Source organism: Chamaea fasciata, unplaced genomic scaffold (assembly GCF_029207755.1).
Source record: "Chamaea fasciata isolate MVZ Bird 193981 ecotype frontalis unplaced genomic scaffold, bChaFas1.0.hap1 SCAF_1, whole genome shotgun sequence".
In the NCBI taxonomy this organism is placed as follows: Eukaryota; Metazoa; Chordata; class Aves; order Passeriformes; family Sylviidae; genus Chamaea; species Chamaea fasciata.
The window spans coordinates 135,106,876-135,126,525 of NW_027094086.1; the positions used below are offsets into that span (position 1 = coordinate 135,106,876).

Sequence of the window (19,650 nt, forward strand, 5' to 3'; positions counted from 1 at the left end):
ACAGCAGGGTCATAATTCAGTCAGTGAAAAATAAAGACATTCACTGCTAAGCTTCACCACATCAGAGTGGAGGGAAAGTTGACAGGACCACTAAGTAACAAGCCTATCTTCTGTTTTCTGAAGGAAAAATTTTGTGAAGAATAATTAAAAGCATTTTTCAGAAAGACCATTTTTCTTAAGTTATATGTCCAAACATCCAACAAAAAAATCACCCTCTAGTCAACTGCAATTTACTTACGGCAGTTCTCCCTCAAAACATAAGTACACTTAACTGTCTGGTCTGTATTACATACACAATTTGAACTGAAATTCTTGCACACTACATGTAGCTTGTTTATTTCATTCTAAGAAGAAATTTCAGTTTCAATAAGCATTTTAATTGATTTTCTGGGGGTTCTTCCCCCCCCCCCCTTTTTTTTAAAATATATTGCCTTTTTTCCCAGTCATACTCACGAAAGCGTTAACTAAAATGGCCTAAGAAACAATTTTCATTCTTTTTCTATTTTTTTCTTATCCTACACTACAAGAATTAAACTTGGTAATAGGCAATGTAATTTACACTCCACTTAGTGTTTCTTTCGCAGCACACATATTTGATTTATGATGCATTTTATGTATTTCTCTCCCTTTGCTTCTTCAGACAAACTTTAAAATGCTGTTTTCACTCCTAAACTTAACTAAACTCAATGTGTGGATATAAAAAACTATGTATTTTCTCTTCAAAATGCAATCGTCAACAGTTTAAAAAACCTGTTCATTTTCTTAGTTTCTCTCATAGTCCCCTCACACATTTTTCGTCCAGTTTCTTGACATAAAATGCAGGCTACAATAAAATGGCATAGGCCATCACAAGGGCATGCAAACAATGCATTTTTCTTCAGTGAAGGCCCACCTTAATTATTTTAAGTGCCTCCTTCTGAAATCTGACATTTTGAAGGAGGAAGGGAAGTAGGAGAAAGACACTCAATTGGATAAATGAGAGCCAGGCATGAGCAGAAGCTCAGCAACCTGAATCCTCAGCTGTTTCAAGAAGAATATTCACATTAACTATAGGGGGGGAGATGGATGCTAGGTAAAAAAAATTAAATACAAGAAGGGCTAAAAAGTTTTATTTGCTGCTATTGTTGTTATGACGTTATGTTTGATTTGTTTTGGTTTTTTTTTCTTTAATGAAGTCTCCTCTGAGGAATAACTTGTGTCCGTTACAGGCAGGTACTTCTGTTTCATTGGTTTGAGGAAACGGTTCAGCTGATTTACTGGCAGGGCTTTGAAAAACTCAATGGCAGAGCAACATTCAGTTAAAAACATTGCTAAGTCTTCCCCTTTCCTGTCCCAAACATGGTTCATTAAAATATGGGTGCATTTTTACAAGTTAATCTACAACTGGATTAATTGCAGCTGAACGACAGATTTCTCAAACCATTTGTTGGCTCTTAAATGACTGGAGAAATCATTTAGATTAAAACAAACAACTAAAATCTCTAGCATCCATCCTGATGTCAACCACTTGCAATACGACACGTAACAATACTCAGTATCTGTAGGATCCTTCACCTTCTTCTGCCTTAGTGCTTTTAGTTATATTAAAGCATTAAGTACTTTGAAATCTCAAGCCTGCGTACCACTGAAGAAAAAAGCATTCAGATTTAAAACATTATACCTCTGTACCAGGGTATAATCTTACAAGTACAGATAACTTTTTGCTTCATGTTGGTCATTAAGGCAGATCTTGCCAAAATGTTAGATACACCAAAATCAAACAGAACCCAGAGGTCTCCCTGTCAAGGTAGTTGCAACATACCAGGTATCTTTTCAACTGTCATTTCAGAACACAGCTCCAACATGAGGTCACTGCTGCTCTTATGCTCCTCAGAAGAGGTGATACTTCTTCAAGTATTGTTAACTAATAAATAATAAGCTACAATAATTTATTTCAGTCACCTGAAATCCTGAATAGTTTTAACATTGGAGATTATTTATGGTTTATTGCATTTTAACTCACATAACTAGTGGGTCATGTGAAACAACAACAAAACAAACCCTGCGGTTAAGCAGTAGCGTCACTTACATGTGGGTCAATTTACTCTAGAACCCCTCTCTCTTTCCTTCCTCTTTGCTTCAAAGCCTTCCTACTCTGACTTCCTCTACAGCATGCTTCCCCTGCCACCAAACCCCTGCTTGATGGTCTCAAATTTTCCAGGAGTTGCTGGACAGCTTTTTTTCCAGTACTATTAATTTAATGGAATAGGAATCCAAAAAAGGGCTAAGTTCTACAAAGCATGAAACATCACTTTTGTTGGGTTTTTTTCTGCCACTTCTGACAGGTCTAGGAGCTGCTTTTAGAACAGAAAACCTGAAACGTGTTATACTGACATAAAACTATCTTATTATCATAAAAATTATAAGAAGCTCATAAGAAGTCCTAATTTTAAATTATTCACTAATCTTACTATATTGTGTGATTTTTTTAAATTTTGCAATTAAAGCAAAACGGGAAGTACTATAATTATGAATAAAGATTCAAAAATGCAGCAACAGAGTTTGCTGACCCTAATTATTTTCTGACTCACCTTGATGAGGAATGAACATCAAAGCTTAATTTGGACACAACAGTTGATTAAGCATAATCAACCTGCTTTACAAACTTGCAAAAAGAAAGGTGTTGGTTTTTTTTTTAATAAAACAGCCCCAAAGTTCTGATGAAAATTTTAGGAGACAGAGATTAACTTTTGCCTCTGAAGGAAAATCTAAAGGCTATAAAAATGGATTCTGGAAGGCATTACTGCATTTATAACTTTTACAAGGGTTTAAATAGGAGAGTAGGAGTTATAACTATAGTCTTTTTCTAGCTTGAACACAGACAAAACCCAAACACTGATGCCATTTCTACCACTTCTACTTTTAAACTAACACTTGATACTTCAGTAATCCAAAGTAAAATCCACCTCACCTTGCCTGATTCATATTATCAGTGACAAAGGTATTAAAAACTAAACAGCATATTTAAGGAAGATGCAAAGAAGGAGCAGGTGATATTAAAAAAGTTATTCTGGTAACTGATGTGACAATGCCTGTGTTGGTTGAAAACCAGCTAGATTTTACAGTTTATAGTATTAGATTAAAACACAACTACTGTGAGCAAGCCTGCCACATTGATGTTTATAAATTACAACCATACGTTTGTTATTTTACCTCAGCAATTTCAGGTATTAACCTGTATCATTATTCAGTGAATTAAAGGAAGAAACTCCGTCATAAAAAGTAATGTCACTGTTACCCCAAATTTAAATGGCATATTAAAATTTGCTATGAAAGCACAGCATCTGCTGATTTGAGATTAAAGTATTTTTGTTAACTTCACTTAAAAAACATTGCTATTCCTAATCAGACAGATATATATCACCCCTCTCCCATCATTTATTCTTGTAGTTTTGCCTAACAGAAATTGCTCTCCAAGCTCGTTAAGATTAATACCCATTTAAAATACGTTCATATTTCCATGAACTTATGATAGCAAATTTGCCTCCAAAGACTAATTTCTTTTTATATATTCATATATATATACATACATACATATATATATATATATATATTTATATATGCTATATGTTTGAGCCAAAAAATTAATTAAGAACAACTGTTACACATCTGATTATGCATAATAACACCATCAAGAAAAATTGAGTAACACAATTTAACATCATTACTGTTACCTGGAATAACTGAGGTAAAGCTTTCACTGTGAGACAGAACCATATTCCCAGCTTGCATGGAAGTAAGTCATGCCATTGTGGTTTGTCCAGTACCCTGCAGTCAAATAAAATTGTAGGTTTTTCATTATTGCCACACAATCTCTAAGCCAGAACTTTCCCATTTTCCTTTAAGATGATTAGCACTTGTCAACTCCCACAAAAATGTCTAACTATGTAATAATAAAGATACATTTAAAACATTTAATTCCAAATATGTAACAGCTAACTTCTAATAATTTCTGCATTTTGATCTCCTAAAAAGACTTTTCTTCAAGAAAATAAATTCATAAGCCACATAATCACTTTAGTTTAAATAAAAAAAAAAACAAACCAAAAAACCACTCAAGCCTCAACCAAGTGTTCACAAGTGCTGACAACCAGATATGAAGACTGTAGCATAAACAAAACAATACATAAAAATTAATGTCATTTGCAGTTCACTGGAGCATTACTCACTGATGTCATCAGGAAAGACGACAGGCAGAATGGTCTCTGATCTCCATCCCTCATTGATCCAGTTCATGCCCCTGCTGTGTGAACTATTTAAACCCTTTATTTCTTTCTATGAATCAATAGAAGAAATAGTGGTATCTTTTGGAGTGCCCTGAAAGTCACTATTTCCCTATGTGTTCCTTGACAAACAATGTATTAGAAGCTTTTACCAACACAGTTATTTTTAAGTTACTCAGATAAAAAGCATTTAATCAGACAAGCATTAAAACCCCATAAAAACTCCTTGCTTGGAATAGTAATAAATTAAAGCTCAAATAAATTGAAATTTGTTAACTGTAATCAAAAGCAAAAACCCCTAAAGTGGGAAAGTTCTAAAATCTTCTAAAATCAACTTGTAGAAATAATACCCTTTTATGAGATGCCTTTAATTCAGCCCTGATCTTTCAATGATTATTGATCTGCTGAATAAACACCACATGTTTATTTACAAATCCAAACATGAAAACATATCTAAACTAGCACACTTTGTATCAGCAGTGGCTGTTACTGCAAATACAGTTCTTTTTTTCTCACAGAGTATTTCAAAGATGCAAAAAGAAAATGAGAGAACTCTATCAGTAGCTGACAGAATGTTTTAAAATGCAGAAAACAAGAGTTCTTTCCCACCTTTCATTTTTGTCTAGAGCAGCAAGTTTGGCTTCATCTGTACTCCGGCCACCCGTTTTTTTCTTCTTTTCCCTCTTTTTTCTGCTAAGCAGTTCATCCTTGATGTAGAAAGAACTACGGTTACAGGTTATCATTAGCATGTAAACCACAAATGTTACTGGGACTCCTCTGTGAAGGGTAAACAGTAGAGTAGCATTCATGCAAATGGATCTGGGGTCCTACATGATTAAGTAAAATGATCTATCTTAACAATAACTGTTGCCATGGTATCCAGTCTTTAAACACACATGAAGTCCAGTTCTGTCACTCATGTGTATCACCATAGCAATCAAAGTTTTCTAAGAGGAGAAAGCATTCAACTTGCCTCCTTTCTCATTCATCAACTTCAATAATGCAGTGGAAAATAAAAAAATGTAAATAGATGCTAATGTATGAATATTTTTCAAGTTATGCTTAGTTTTTTTCTTAGTCTAAGTGCAACAGACTTTTTATGTGACAAAAAAATTATCAAAAAATAACGTAATTTATACTGCTTACCAATTCCCACCCTGTTAAGAAAAACCCAAAACAAAAAAGCATTCAGCTTAGAACAAAGGCAGAGTATGACTTTTAAACAAATAAAACCTGACTATTTTAAACCCTAGATATGACTACAGTAGCATATGATTCTTCCTCAACAAATAATAGACTTTCTCTTTTCCTTCCAGCTAAAATCCCAGCACCAGCTCTTGCAATTTACTACAAATTCTAGAAAAAATTAAGTTGTTTTTAGATTACTATTTCTGAGATGCTGAATATCTCATTCTGTAATTACCATCATTTGAAATATAATAATTTTAAAATACAAAAAACCCCAAATTCAAATCAGGGGAAGTGGTAGAGATCTCTATAATATGCAAACTTCTAAAAGAAATTCAGTACTAATAATTGAAGCAAGTTTGATTTATTACCAATACTTACCAGCTGTTTTTCCAGGTAGATTGACCAAACCACAGCATAATGACCCACTGTGAGTATAATGAACAAGAGCAATGCCAGCTCAGCATTGCTCATTTTTCTCACCCGCCTGTAGTAGAACACAGGCTGTCGCCAATCTGGTAGTCCATTGATCAGAATATCATCATACCTACAGTAGCAAACATAACAGGCTTTCATGGAGAGCTAAAAATGAAATAAGCCAAACCATCCAATTATAAGACAAAAGATAATCCACGGAGTGCTTGAATAATACACACACAAAAGATCATTTAGTTTTTTGTTGGGGTTTTTTTTTTTTTGAGAGCAATGCCTTGTTTTGTCAGCAGATAGGCTTGCATGTGGAAACAAACAGGCTCCAAACACTGGGGCAGGGAAAAAAAATTCAAATGTTCCTGCAACACTTATCCCCCTCCCCCTCCAAGTTCATTCACTTTTGAAGAGACTTCCAGAAATGTCGAAGTGTTCTACGTGCTCAGTAATCAGTGGGCAGGTCTCCATGATCGAAGTAAGTAACAACCCAATAACAACTAAATAGGCAGCCAAGAACAAATGTCTCAAACACTTGAAACCCTTTTTTCTTTTACAAATTAAACGCACAAGTGCTGGGGGGAGGGGAGAGGTATCTCTGCTTTTTGTTTTTGTCCTTTAGTACCACAAAATCCATTAGGTAAAAACATGCCAGACTTATACCTTCTTTGTAAGATAAGAGTTTAAATTAGAGGCTTCATATTGATGTTTGAAAACAAAGTTCACCAGTTTTTGATCTTCTATTTGAAACTATTTCTATTTTGTCTTCAAAATCAATCTATTTTAAAACTGTTTAATTACTAACCCTACCAACTGTACAGAAACTATTTTATGACAATCCCTTTTCCTTCACACAAATGTCTTGAAATATCTTAGTATGCCTGAGGTCTTTTATTTACAGTATTTGCTCAATTTAAAAATAAACAAACCACAGACACACAAACCAGAGTTTTTAAAATTAACTTTTCAGAGTAAAGTTTCAAACAAAATTCTCTACAGTAAACCCAAAAACCTGTATGCTCAAGATGCACAACCTGTTAATCTTAAATTGAACACAACTCATTACATATTCTAATCACACCATTTCCAGAATTAAATCTGCACTGAAAGGCCTAATTTGGTGCAACACATTGACCAAAATATTTTAATTAAAAATATTCTGAGTTAGTCGCAGGCCTAATTACAGGAATAGAAATAGGGCCTATATTGTCATGCAGGTCAGTAGAACTCAGTAGTAGGTTTTTCTCAAGTAAATTGACCAATCCAGGAATAATAGCGCAGCTGCTAAACTGCCAGTCTTGACATGTAAATCAATTTAAATGCAACAACTGCACTAGCTACTTTGATAGTTATTAAATTGATACCTTGGAGATGTACTAAAAAAAATTTCCACAAGCAAATTCATTTTAAGCAGAAAAAGCAGCAGTGGTTTTCAATTAAAAAATATACCTTAATATAGTGCATATCTAAAAAGCTAACTTCTGATAATACATTTGTTCAAGTTGGCACCATTATGTCTGCATAAAAGATTTAACACCTCAGGATTCTGCTGTGTTCTGAATGGTACCAGAAGTAAAATTCATATTACAAAATTCTGTCTTCCATTACAACTATGAGAATACTACAGTTAACATCTATTACTGGAAGATTTGAACTAATAACTTTTTTCCTTTCCCAGTAAGTCAGAACAAATTAACTACTGATACCTTAACACAAACTCTGTTCAGAAAAATTGCTTATGATGTTATTTTAAAATTAAAATTTGTACTTAATTTTTGTTTAAGAAATAAGTAGAAGTTTTAACCTTTAAAAATATGAAGATATTTACAAGATTTTACTGATAATACAAGAGAATATTTTAGAAACAAAAACATCTTTAAAACAAATTAGGTTGATAACAAGGTTTTCCATAAGGCGTTCTTCCTTTGAAATCTTCAGAGAAATACATTTACAATCTAATTTATTACTAATATACATTTATTAAGCAGTTGCCTTCTTATATATTAAGGGTTGTTAACTGATGTACTGAAAAAGTGGCTACTGATTAAATGAAGTCCATATATGCTGATGGTAACAATATAGTAATATGCAAACCAAGATTCCAACCTAACATTTTGCACCCACATTCTATTATAAATTATCTGTTAAGAAAAAAAAATAAATTAAGACAGCAGAGCCTCTTGCATTAAGTGCTTTAAACAGCACTGGGTATTTACCAGGCCATGGCCGCTGTTCTGAACAACAGCCTCCCCGGATTAAGGCTCCGAATCAATGCTCTATTGATTTTACTATCAATGAGCATTATGGCTCACACGACTGGCCATTTTAAGGGAAGATCGCTTCTATTATAACCCACTTTTTAGAATATATACTGTTAAAAGATAAATCACCGCTTTCAATAGTAATTAAGCTCTGTATTTGAAAAATAAAGATATCAATGATTTTTAGGTTTTCAACTGGAAAATGATCCTACTGAAACTCAGCAGCTTTCATAAATTTGAATCTTAATTTTCAAATTTAGAATGTGATTTAATTAAAAGCAAGTTTCTCGTTAAATAATTCCTGTATAGACACTTATATTAACTATGAAATACAGTTAATCCATGTGCATCAAGAAGTACATTTGGAATTTAATTACAAAGCAATTCTATTCTTTTGGCAACCTATATTAATCGTAACTCTGTGTAGGAAAAAAAACAACCTGAAAAGAAAAGACACATCTGCAGGGTTTTTTCCACAAACATGCACACAGAACTCAGCAAATTTTTCACATATGAGTTTGCCTACCAGTTGTCTCTGAAATGTAGCAGTCAACAAGCTACCAAAATCCCAAAGCACCAGTGCAGAAACAGAAAGCCAAAAACATTCCCCACTTAAAACTATGTTAAGTATTTATTTTAAAATACTCAGCATTCTATAAAAGACTTGGTAGTCCTGTACAAAAAGTAACAAACTGCAAGATTATTAACATTTCCTTTTTTCTGTAAAATTTCATAAAATAATTTTTAGAGTTCTTTGTGAATCAATTGCATTGCAAGTAAAAAAATCCAACTGTAGTAAGTAATTACAGTATCATCAATCTTAATATAATTATAATTTACTTATTCCTTTAAGAGAGCCACTGCATTTCATATTTCAAATAATTTCAGAGATCTGATGTAGTTTATATACTATAACTTTGAATTAATGAGGACTATTCTGAACTATGGAAAGATTGCACTGGTGGATTTTATTTTGGGGGGCGTATTTTCCTTAAGCTGTCAAAGACATCCAGCACATCAGCCAGAACAATTTCTACCTATGAATACAGACATTTAATTATTAATGAGAACTAAGATAGACACCTTTCTTACTCTACACAAGTGTATTTTGATCCCTTTGAAAATGTTTCCTGTAATCAAGTCAACATTATTACAGAGGACTGGCCTGGTAGGGAAAAAAAAACTCCTTAAAAAGGTAACAAACAATGAAATTAAGATTTAAGATTTCTGTTTTGTCTAATTACAATTAACAGAAGTGCATAAAACTGTCAATTTTTTCATAAACTAAGAATATCAAAGGCTAATAAAATTCATCACCACCATATTGATTTACCAATAAATGCCCTAAAGGTGAAGGGTATTTCAGGAAATGCACCTATCTCCACATACCCTAAAGACAAAATTTTCGGTAGAATTTAACACTGGCACGTGTATACGAAACATAAAATATTGTGTTCTGCTGCATGTATGTTTAATTTAATGTTAAAGAGTGAGACAATAAATGATGCTGCATGTATGTTTGTTGTCAGAATACTTGAATGTTTTGACCATGTTTCACTCAAAAGTGCGTAGCAGAGAAGTACTAACATGGTAGTATTACTATATGATGCAGTACTACTAATGATACTGGTATACTTCACGAGCAACTATATAATTTTCTCAAACAAGAAAACCATGCTTTAAAGCACAGTGGTATCACTGTCAGTACAGGAACAGTAATATTTTAAGAAAGGCTTCTGCCATCAGATAAAGTAAAAATTCACTGATAAATAAGAAAAACACAAAGCCTTTAGAAGAATAATAGCATATAGATAGGCAACAGATCTGCCTTTTTAAAACACTCTTTCTGTACTCACACAAATGAACAACAGCTCTGACATTCACCAGGAATGACATTCACAGAGAAAGGGTTTTATTGTTTCAAAGTGAGTTCATCACTCTCTCGTACAGTGCAGGACCTCATTCCTGCCTTTGCTGGCTCCACTCTCTAAACACACCAGGAACGATTACATCACTTTTGAGAGGAACAGGAAGAGCCAGGTCCAGCTGACTTCACTGCCCAGAAGTAGAAACCTGCAGCTCGCTCCTCTCTCGGTGGTATAAACCCCTGCCCCAAACCATTCCGGTGTCCAGTTGTGAAGGGATTCCCAGCTCAGCTGCCAGCCTAAGGCCGCAGTGCTGTCTGTGCCCAGTGCAGGGACACTGAGTAAGCTTTGAGCCTATTTCACTATGTCCATCACCTCACACAGTTCAAAGCCTAATACCAACATTTAAAGTAGAAAGATTTCAAAAAGTAGTAACTCCCACCCTTTCCTTTGGTGCACAGCTCAAGTTACCTTACAACAGAACCAACATAACAGGGACAGCAGCTCCTATCACACTGAAGACTTGTATATTAGAGATGTGTTACAACAATACCTTACAGGCCACCCTCTGTTAGCGAGCTCAGAGAGAGATTATCATTACACTGCGCAATAAACCTGATCAATACAGGGCTTCTCAAAGCAATGAGACCATTTACCTCTGCTTTACAGGTTATTTCTAAACTCTGCATATTATTTCCAGAAAATTCTCTGAAAGTAAACACTGTTTAATCCACCACATTTCTATTTATTCAATTATGAAATCAGTATCAACCATACATTGTGCAAGAAAAATGAGACACTGTCTATGTACAAAATATGTTAGTGACAAATCAATCTAAGATGGAACAACATACTGCTGCTTTAACTTCTCATTTGTAATCACTGATGCGCTAATTAACAGTATTTGAGTAAGTTAGTCACATTTGTAATGTATGCAAGACTTAAACCATAATTTTTGCAAGCTACTGCATCACAGCTTCATGCAAAAAGTTTCTATCACAGCTGCAAGGAAATTCCTACAAGTTCCATGAAGGAACTTAGCTCCAGAGAAGCAACACTCTGAAGTGTATGCAAACAATGCTATAAACAAATAGTTGGGAAGATCTGGGGGATAACTCACTTTAAGTGGCCTGAAATCATTTAGCTAACTTCTTTTTTTTTTAACTTTTGTTAAGTGTAACTTCACAATTAAATTCTCCTTAGATGGATGAAATAAAAAAAACCCCCACAAATTTCCAAGAGTGCTTCTATGAAGTACATTTTCATGACACTTGAAAAGGGGATTATCAAAAAAGTAGATAATCTGTACTATAAACCCTGGACTCCTGCCAAGACATCTACAAAGCCAAAATCCCTTCAAGAAATGTCGCATAAAACCTCGTTTAAAGACTTGTAAGCTGAAAGATGATCTACTAAAACACTAACCCAAAAGTCTTTCAGTGTCTCAGTTTTTCTGATAGTCACTGGTTGACATTCCTATTTGTTTAAAAACAAGGAAAAAAGTTCAAAATAATCTTCCAGAAAGCAAATTAGCCCCAGGTTTCCAGTTCTTTATCCTACCCCTTCCAGGTACTGCTGGAACTGCTCCTGAAGCAGAAAGGACAACTAACATTCATTAAAAAAATATTTAAAAGTTTGCACTATTAGAGATAATACATCTGAAAGTAAAAAATCCCCTATGAACTAAGCAACAGAAAACAATGCTGAAGACAACATACAATGGAAATAATCCCTAAATATCACACAACAAGCCTTTTACTGATACAGGGTGGTATGACTGACATTTCAATAAGGGGCCAACACTTTTGAATCACAGTTTTAAAATATTGACAACTGAGCAAAAAAAGCTGATATAGCTGTTAAGAATTTTTAAAAATTGCTTGAAATAACAGCTAGCTTTCAAAGTTCTTTCAAGTACTAGTTTTAAAGGAGAAAAAACAGTATGCCATGCAAAAATACCACTTTGCCGTTTAAGCCACAAAAATCTTTAATTCAACAATTACATATAATTTACTAACTTAAATTATGCAAAAAAAAATATAAAGTGTTACAACTAAGTCAAACAGGGTTTGAATATAGCACTGGTATAAATGCTTTATTTAAAAAGCTGTGCAATTTAACTCACCTCTGCCTCCTTTCTTCATCCTTTAAAACCTCATAGATGGCCACCAACTAAAACAAACAAACAAAACACAAAAAAAGAAAACACAGGAAGATTTTACTTTATCTTTGAATTTATAAAATTTCAACAGTAGTATCATTTACATTTGCCAACAAATGACCTTTGCTAGTTTTCATTTTTCCCTACACCACTAAGTAGCAAACCCATCGAGCAAAAGAAACAGTAATATATTAATATACAAAGTGTCATCAGACACAAACAAGCAACTCTTACTAAAATTAAGTAAGCTGATTTTTGCCCCAGGTACATTTTTAAAGGTAGAGCTAATTACAAAGTCATGTTATTTCATTCCATAAATATTCAAAAGTAACTAAAATTAATTATTTTCATCCCAACAAATTATGTCTATCTAGGACCTGTGTTGAGAAATGATCAGAAATTTTCCCCACTGCTTTAGGAAGTGCAAAACATTTTCCTCCTAATAGTATAAGTATTATGTGCAAATTACTTTTAATATACAGGTAAATACAAAATACAAGTTATTGAACAAGTTAATTTCAAAAAAGTGTATTAGGTTTTAATCTAGCTACATCCACAAAAATGTAATTCAATGTTTAACTTACTAATTTCATATGTGTACCACTCTTCTTACTAAAAAAAAAAAAACCCAAACCAACATAAAAATTCTATTTTCCCCTAAAAGTTTTATTGCCACACGTTGCACTTACTTGCCTAAACTGTATTTCTGCATTTTCATCTTTATTCTTGTCTGGGTGTAAAATCAGAGAAAGCTTTCGATACGCTTTCCGAATGTCTGCAGATGAAGCATCCTGAAAAAAAGGAAAACAAAGCAAATTGTGAGAAATCGATTCCCTGAACTTTTTGAAGATCTGAAGACAGCCAAGCAAGTGTAGGAACTAAGGCAATGTAATTTGAGACATCTAACAACCAAACCTGCAACCAGCCCAGCCTAAATGACTTAACAGCCATTCAGTCCAATTCATCTTTCATCTTAACTCCTTTCATTACCATACATCCATTACAACGACATTTGCCAATACTTCCAAACACTTTCTCGCTTAAAGCCTAGCCTGGGCACTTCTGCACCATTTAAAAGTTCAACTGAAAACTGAAAATTATTGCATCTGCATATCTTCAAGACAGACATAATTTCAGCAAATTATCATGCTCAATTTCCCAAACTCAGGACTTGCTAGGAACTCTTCCCTTATTAATATTTACATGCAATTCACTCCTAATAGGACTTCCATTCAACTTCAGTTTCACCATGTCTAAAGAATTGTATTTTTCTAAAGTAGCTTCAAATTGCAGTCTTGGAGCTACACTGTAGCACTGACATCAATCTATACCTTAACCATTAAAGGAATTGCACACATTTTGGGAGAAAAAATAAAACTCAAACCAAAATGATGTACCAACTAAGCTGCACAAATGCAAATTTCTGAATCAATGACTGCTATTTAGTATCTGCTATAAAGATATCAAAAAATGAAGATATCAAGAGCTGTATTCTATGTCATACAGGTGTTATCCTCACCAGAAGATACACAAAGCATAACATTTAAACAGAATAACTTGCATTTTACTGCTAACATGACCAAGGCAACACTTTAGAAATCAACTGCTTATCTGACAATTTTTACTTTTTGACTTTATATATATTGTTCCTAAGTATATTCTCTCTCTCAAAATTACAGTGTAAATGGGGATTAAAAACCCAGACCTGAATTAGCTGTAGAACAGAGTGAAATAGGATAATAATTAATGCAATACTGTAATTAGTCTGCTAGGCTTTTTATTACAGATCATTACTTTAATTTTATAATTTTTGGTTTTATAACATAAGGCTATTAAAATGCTGTGTACAAGTTTGGACCCAGAGTTAATAATAGAAAAAGACTGAATGAGGGGAAGGAGAAAAACAGGGGGAAAAGCAGAATTTGTGAAAATTCAGCATGGAAACCATATTTTAAGGAAGTTCGTATTTTCCCCTAATAAAAGACCAAAGTTTCCATAGTCTCTTCTCTGTCAAAGGAAAATATTTCTGTTACTGAAAGAAGATTTCTCCTGAAAAGACCACACATCCATTTTTAAATTTTCCCATTTTCAACAGCTACTTCTAAAGCGTGCGCACACCAAAGCAGAATTCCTCTGCTCAAACAGCAGCTTGCTTCCAGATTGATTACTGCCAATGAGTTGTTTCATGCTGCCATTGTTTTATGTTTATTTTCAACTCTCAGCTAAGGGGAAGGAAGAGACAGTGACTAAATATCTATTCTAAGCTCAAAGAAACATTAAATCCTTGATGCGCAGACTTAATAGATTTATATGAAATACATGTGAAAATTGGATGTAGAAATATCCTTTAAAAATTAGGGATTGACACCATGATAACCTTGACAAATGAGTACCTCTAGATTTGTATTTTGGATTAACTACAACTTACTCTCTACCACACATTTAGATGTGCTGGCTATTATTTTTGGAGCACTCATGATTAACAGTTAAAAACAGTTAAAAAGCATATTAAGCTATTAATATGTTATGTTAACATAAAAGCTGTTCTGCAATATACTTCCAACTACTTCAAACAACAAACAAGCAAAAAAGAAGTTACAGTGTTTTCAGTTGTATCTGAAAAATTGAAACTTTAGTTTTATTTGGGAGCAGCAGGATTATTTGTGTAAGAGATCAAGACAAAAGGTAGTTTATCTGTTTAATGCTTAAGCAGAGCAAAAGATCCAAAGACAAGTCTGAAATAATAAAGTTGCTTAAATATTTATGTTGTTTCACCTTGAGAAGTTGAGATTAAAATGTATAAATTTACAAAACCAGATTGTTCATCTTAGTTACCAGAAATAATGTAGAGATTGTTTTGTTTCCCCTCATCTACCAACCCAGTCAGTCACTTTCTGAACAACATGGGCTTGTCTTCAAACAAAATATAATTATTTAAACACTACTATGGCAAATAAAAAACAGGAAATAGTTTACTGGTCATGGTTTTATCTAAACCATGAAAGTGATCTTTATCAACATATCAGCTTATTGTAATTAAACCTCTAAAAGGTTGAAGAGTGCATTAAAATATCAACAAATAATTAACTAACGGGATATTACTATCAATTATTTTGTTACAACTGGTACGTATTAATTTCTAAAACAGTAAATCTGCCTGCTAACCTATTCTCTACAATATCCCCAAACACAACACAGTGGACCATTGTACATTCCAAATATTTTACCAGTTAATGCTACGTGTGGGTAATGTTAGGCATCTTCAGCCAGTGTTCCAGATCCTCTAGGACCTGAACAAGTCATTGGTTTTTGAGAAAAGCCTCTCATCTCTACAGAACTTCCTACCAGTGTATAACTCTAAATAAGCTACAAAGAATGATTATTTTCCAACCAATAAAGAAACACCTCCCACACTGCTGTCAGCTGTTCTGAGAGATCTGACTCTGCTGGCCACCTTCAGTAACATTTCCATAAAAGCTAAGGCTTTTAAACACAGAGTTGAAAGTTGGTGTTTTCTGCAGACTAAGACATTATTTTACATAATACAGCAGAAGTCTGGAGACTAGGGAAAGCCATGACCACACCAAGGCTTTGCTTGTTTTAAAGAAACAACATGTTAGATTGCTTTATTTACAAGAAAAATTGCAATCTCAATTACATCTAAAGAAGGAAAAGTAAAACCTGTATAGGCATCTCAGTTAATAGCAGAAGGAGCTGACAATGTTACAGACAGCAAGAGCATTCGCTGATTTCTCCAACACTGCTTCACGTTGGCAGGTTTTGCCACCGATTATGGCAAATAAGCCTGTCACACTGTCACCCTCACGTGGATACAAACATCATGAGTATCACCTTATTTCCTAATAACTATCCTTCCAAAGCAATATTGTCCTATCATACTTCTGAACATCTCCTTGTTTTGTGCTAGAATTAGTTCTCAAAAATACATAACTTCAAGTCTACACTTAGGTAGGCCATGGTCTGGCTCCTTATGTATGGAAATATGCAAGTATTCATTTTTTAACGCCCAACACTTCCTCAGTGTCCATATGTCTAGTTACATGATTTCTAGGCAGAAGTTAGAAGTTCAATCTTGTACATTTTTAAAATAATCCCTTCTACTTCAAACAAGTGTTTTAGCACAGAAACAAAATTAACATTTGAAGGAATCAACTGAATGTCAGAAGTTAAACACATTTCTTCAGGTTCTCTGTTGGACTTTCACATTTTTGTCTGAAGAGTAATACATGTCATTCAAAGAGTGGGATAGAAGAGGAAACATTCTTCTTCCTATTTATGATGTATTTTTGGCAGCTTGTTGAATTCTGACAGTGAAAAACACATTACTAAATTTTATTTTACTCAGCATCATTTCCATATTCTCTAGTATTACCAAGGAAAGTTCTCTCATACTACAAATATATAAGTAGGAACACAGAAAGGAATTTTTCACAACAATAAATAAATAAAATATACAAATGCACATTTGCCTTCTGTTCTTTTAAAATTAAATTTCTGCTCAAGATGCACAAAGTTTTGAATCTGGTCTCCTCCCTTGCCTATACACATTTAGAGTCCCACAGAGTTCATGTCCACCTTAACAATAAATCAATCAACTGGTGTAGTACCCACTACAAGTATGTTACTCCATTGCCTTCTATTCCTAATGTAACTATGATTACTAATGAAGCTTTAAAAAAAAAAAAAGGCTCATTGTGTTCCCAAGACAATTCTTGGTGAACACATAACATATCAGATATTGCCATAGGCAAACAGTGATTAGGTCAAGGGGAAAAAATAATCAATGTCTACATAGTTTTCACTTACCAACATACACAATTCAAAACCTAAATTGTTCCCTTGAGTGCAATGCAGTTATACAACAAGACTTAGTTACTCACAATTTAGCAACTGCTTCTAACACAGTAAATGTGCTCAATTCATCTTGGGTTTTAAATATGCCTGCCAATGTCTTCAAATAGGTGGCAGTATCTTTATTAGCAATGGGAAGGCACATGGTCCAGGAACCAACTATGCAGATAGAAATCACGTTTCTATTCCCCTGCAGTTTCTCCAATCACTAGTTAATGGGTGAAAGGAAAATGACATCAGTCTATTTATTTCATTGCAGTGCTGCTGAATGCCGGTGTAGAATTTTCCAGAGCTATGTTAACTGAAGCTATATGGCAAAAAGTGACAATTGTATAGAGCACCAGCTAACTGTATTTCAAGTCTGAACTTGTAAGTAACATCAGTGCAGGCAAGCTTTCATGAGGCCTTTTTTAGTCTTCCCAAACTATCAATCAAACCTATGAAACTTTTGTGTTTGGATTTTCTAATTTTCTTTTTTTTTTTTTTTCCTAATTCTAGAGCAATTCAAATGTATGGGGTTTCTTAAAAAAAAATATTTCATTCAGTACTTCTGTGCAGAAGAGAGGGTATAAGTCACTACTTTCCTTCTGGTGAGCATCAGCCATACAAGCTGAAGCAGAAGGGTACAGAAAAGGAAATAAAGTAAGCTTTGTAAATTCAGAATCACCTGTTTTTTTTACTGTGATTTCAAACTGCAGGATGTACACAAAACTGTCCCACAAAACTCACAAACAAGTAGGTGCAGATAACTGGACAGAAGCTACCCCGGTCTATTAAACATTGTGTCAACAGTGATACTATCTACCTGTTTGTCTTCATGTGAAGTCCACAGCGAACTGAGAACCCTGAGTGTCAGAGACCAAACGTGACTGTAGGTCAACAAATATCCACTGTCCTCATTCCTTAAGCAGCACCAAGGAACTCAGTGAGACACTAAGGAGGTGATCACCCTAAGGTATGGGGACAGAACAGTGAGGGCTGTGACTCCACAACTCTTAGGTAAGTCTTAGGATGGAAACCATATAGCTGTGGTCCTTCTCCCTTATTCTTTACCCCTTCTTTGGTTTAGCACAGGCTGACACAGACCCTCAATACCACTCCCAGATTTACTTCACACATACTCACTGCAACCTGGTCCTAATTTAAGCTCCTGTGACCAGATTAGTTCCAAGAAATACACCTGAATTTGCCAAGTCTGTATGTGGAAAAACATTTATGAGGGAAATAGAATCTTGTAGAAAATTCCAGAGGTGGGAAGGACCTGATGGCAATCCTGAAGAATATAACTCTAGGAAAGGAAAACAAGTGTCTCCCAGAAGACCAAGCATTATCTGTGAACTTTCATAGTTGATAGATACCAGCTGAGTTTTGGCTTAAATTTCTCGCTGGATAACCTTTGTTCAATTACCTTTATTTTTACTGAACTTCCTTCTAAGACACTCATCTTTTCCAGGGATGTAAAATGAATTAAACTCAAATTTGCTGCTTGTCTACAGATGAATACTCTGAGCATCCGCAGGCAGGAGGAGAGCTCTGCTCTGCTGCAAACCCAGCCATGTGTCTCACAACATTCCCTTGATTTAAACTGAATGACAGCACAGCAGGGAAATATACAGGAACTCAAAATAATGCTAAAATGGTGTTTTAATGCTTTTTTATGCTGCTAAGTTTTAAAGCAATTCATGAAATGAAAATGAATACAAACCAGCACAATGTATTCCTGTAAGCTTCTGATAACTGGCACAATCCCCTCACTGGCATGTTTGTTTCCAGGGGAGTGTGTCAAATGAAAGAAGACTCTGTTTTCAGCCTAGCATGCCAAATGAATGAAAATTCTGCTGCCTCATGCTTGAGAAACCAAAAAAAGTGTTCTCCTCAGAAATGTGCAATTATACGGGCTTAGGTTTTCCTGACCAACGGTATTTATTTATGGTTTTTTTTCTTCCTTTCAGCTACTTAACCTTCTGCATTTTTTCAGAAACTGATTACTCAGGAAAAATTAGATTATCCAAGAGAACAGTGTCATGTACAACCATAAGTTTATATTTTAACATAAACTTTGTCTCTGAAATGCAGAAAACACTCTTCAGCTCCCAATAGATTTAGAATTACTCTTCAAATTCACAATGGATGGAGGCTACCAAACAACAGTTGAGGATAACTCAAGCCAATATTGACTAATTAAAAATTCTTCCTACTGCTGTATTTTATTTCCATGTCATTTTTTATTCTGATAGTTCAAAAGGAAGGAATTAGTAGATGTTCTTTACTCATTTCACATGCTTTTCCAGGAACATTATTACATATTTATTTTTATTCTATTTGATAAATTACATTTCCTCTTTACATAGTTACATGTGCTACATATCTTTGTAATATAGATAGTTGTGTATATTTATATATATACCTATATATTTATTTTTATATGCGTGTGTCCGTATGTCTTACAGGCTAAAGAAAGCTGTTTCTAGTGAGTTCTCTTTAAAATCTGCCTATTACATATCTGAGTTTTTCAGCCTACAGCTCTCACATAAAAACATCATCTACAAAATTCCTGATCCTGCAACATCTTCAGAGGAACTAAGTTGCTACAAAGAAAGACTACTTCTTTTGCA

At 34.2% G+C, this 19,650-nt stretch overlaps 1 protein-coding gene across 1 annotated transcript in view; it reads right to left on the bottom strand.

Annotated features, from left to right (window-relative positions):
• Nucleotides 1-19,650, bottom strand: part of DNAJC1 (DnaJ heat shock protein family (Hsp40) member C1) — a 108,865-nt gene that overhangs the window by 58,455 nt on the left and 30,760 nt on the right. Inside the window, exons 2-6 of the mRNA XM_066198951.1 lie at nucleotides 12,853-12,954; nucleotides 12,128-12,174; nucleotides 5,832-5,997; nucleotides 4,872-4,969; nucleotides 3,714-3,807 (exon numbers count right to left, since the gene is read on the bottom strand). Of these exons, the coding sequence (XP_066055048.1) occupies nucleotides 3,714-3,807; nucleotides 4,872-4,969; nucleotides 5,832-5,997; nucleotides 12,128-12,174; nucleotides 12,853-12,954 (507 nt within the window). The remainder of the gene's footprint in view (nucleotides 1-3,713; nucleotides 3,808-4,871; nucleotides 4,970-5,831; nucleotides 5,998-12,127; nucleotides 12,175-12,852; nucleotides 12,955-19,650) is intronic.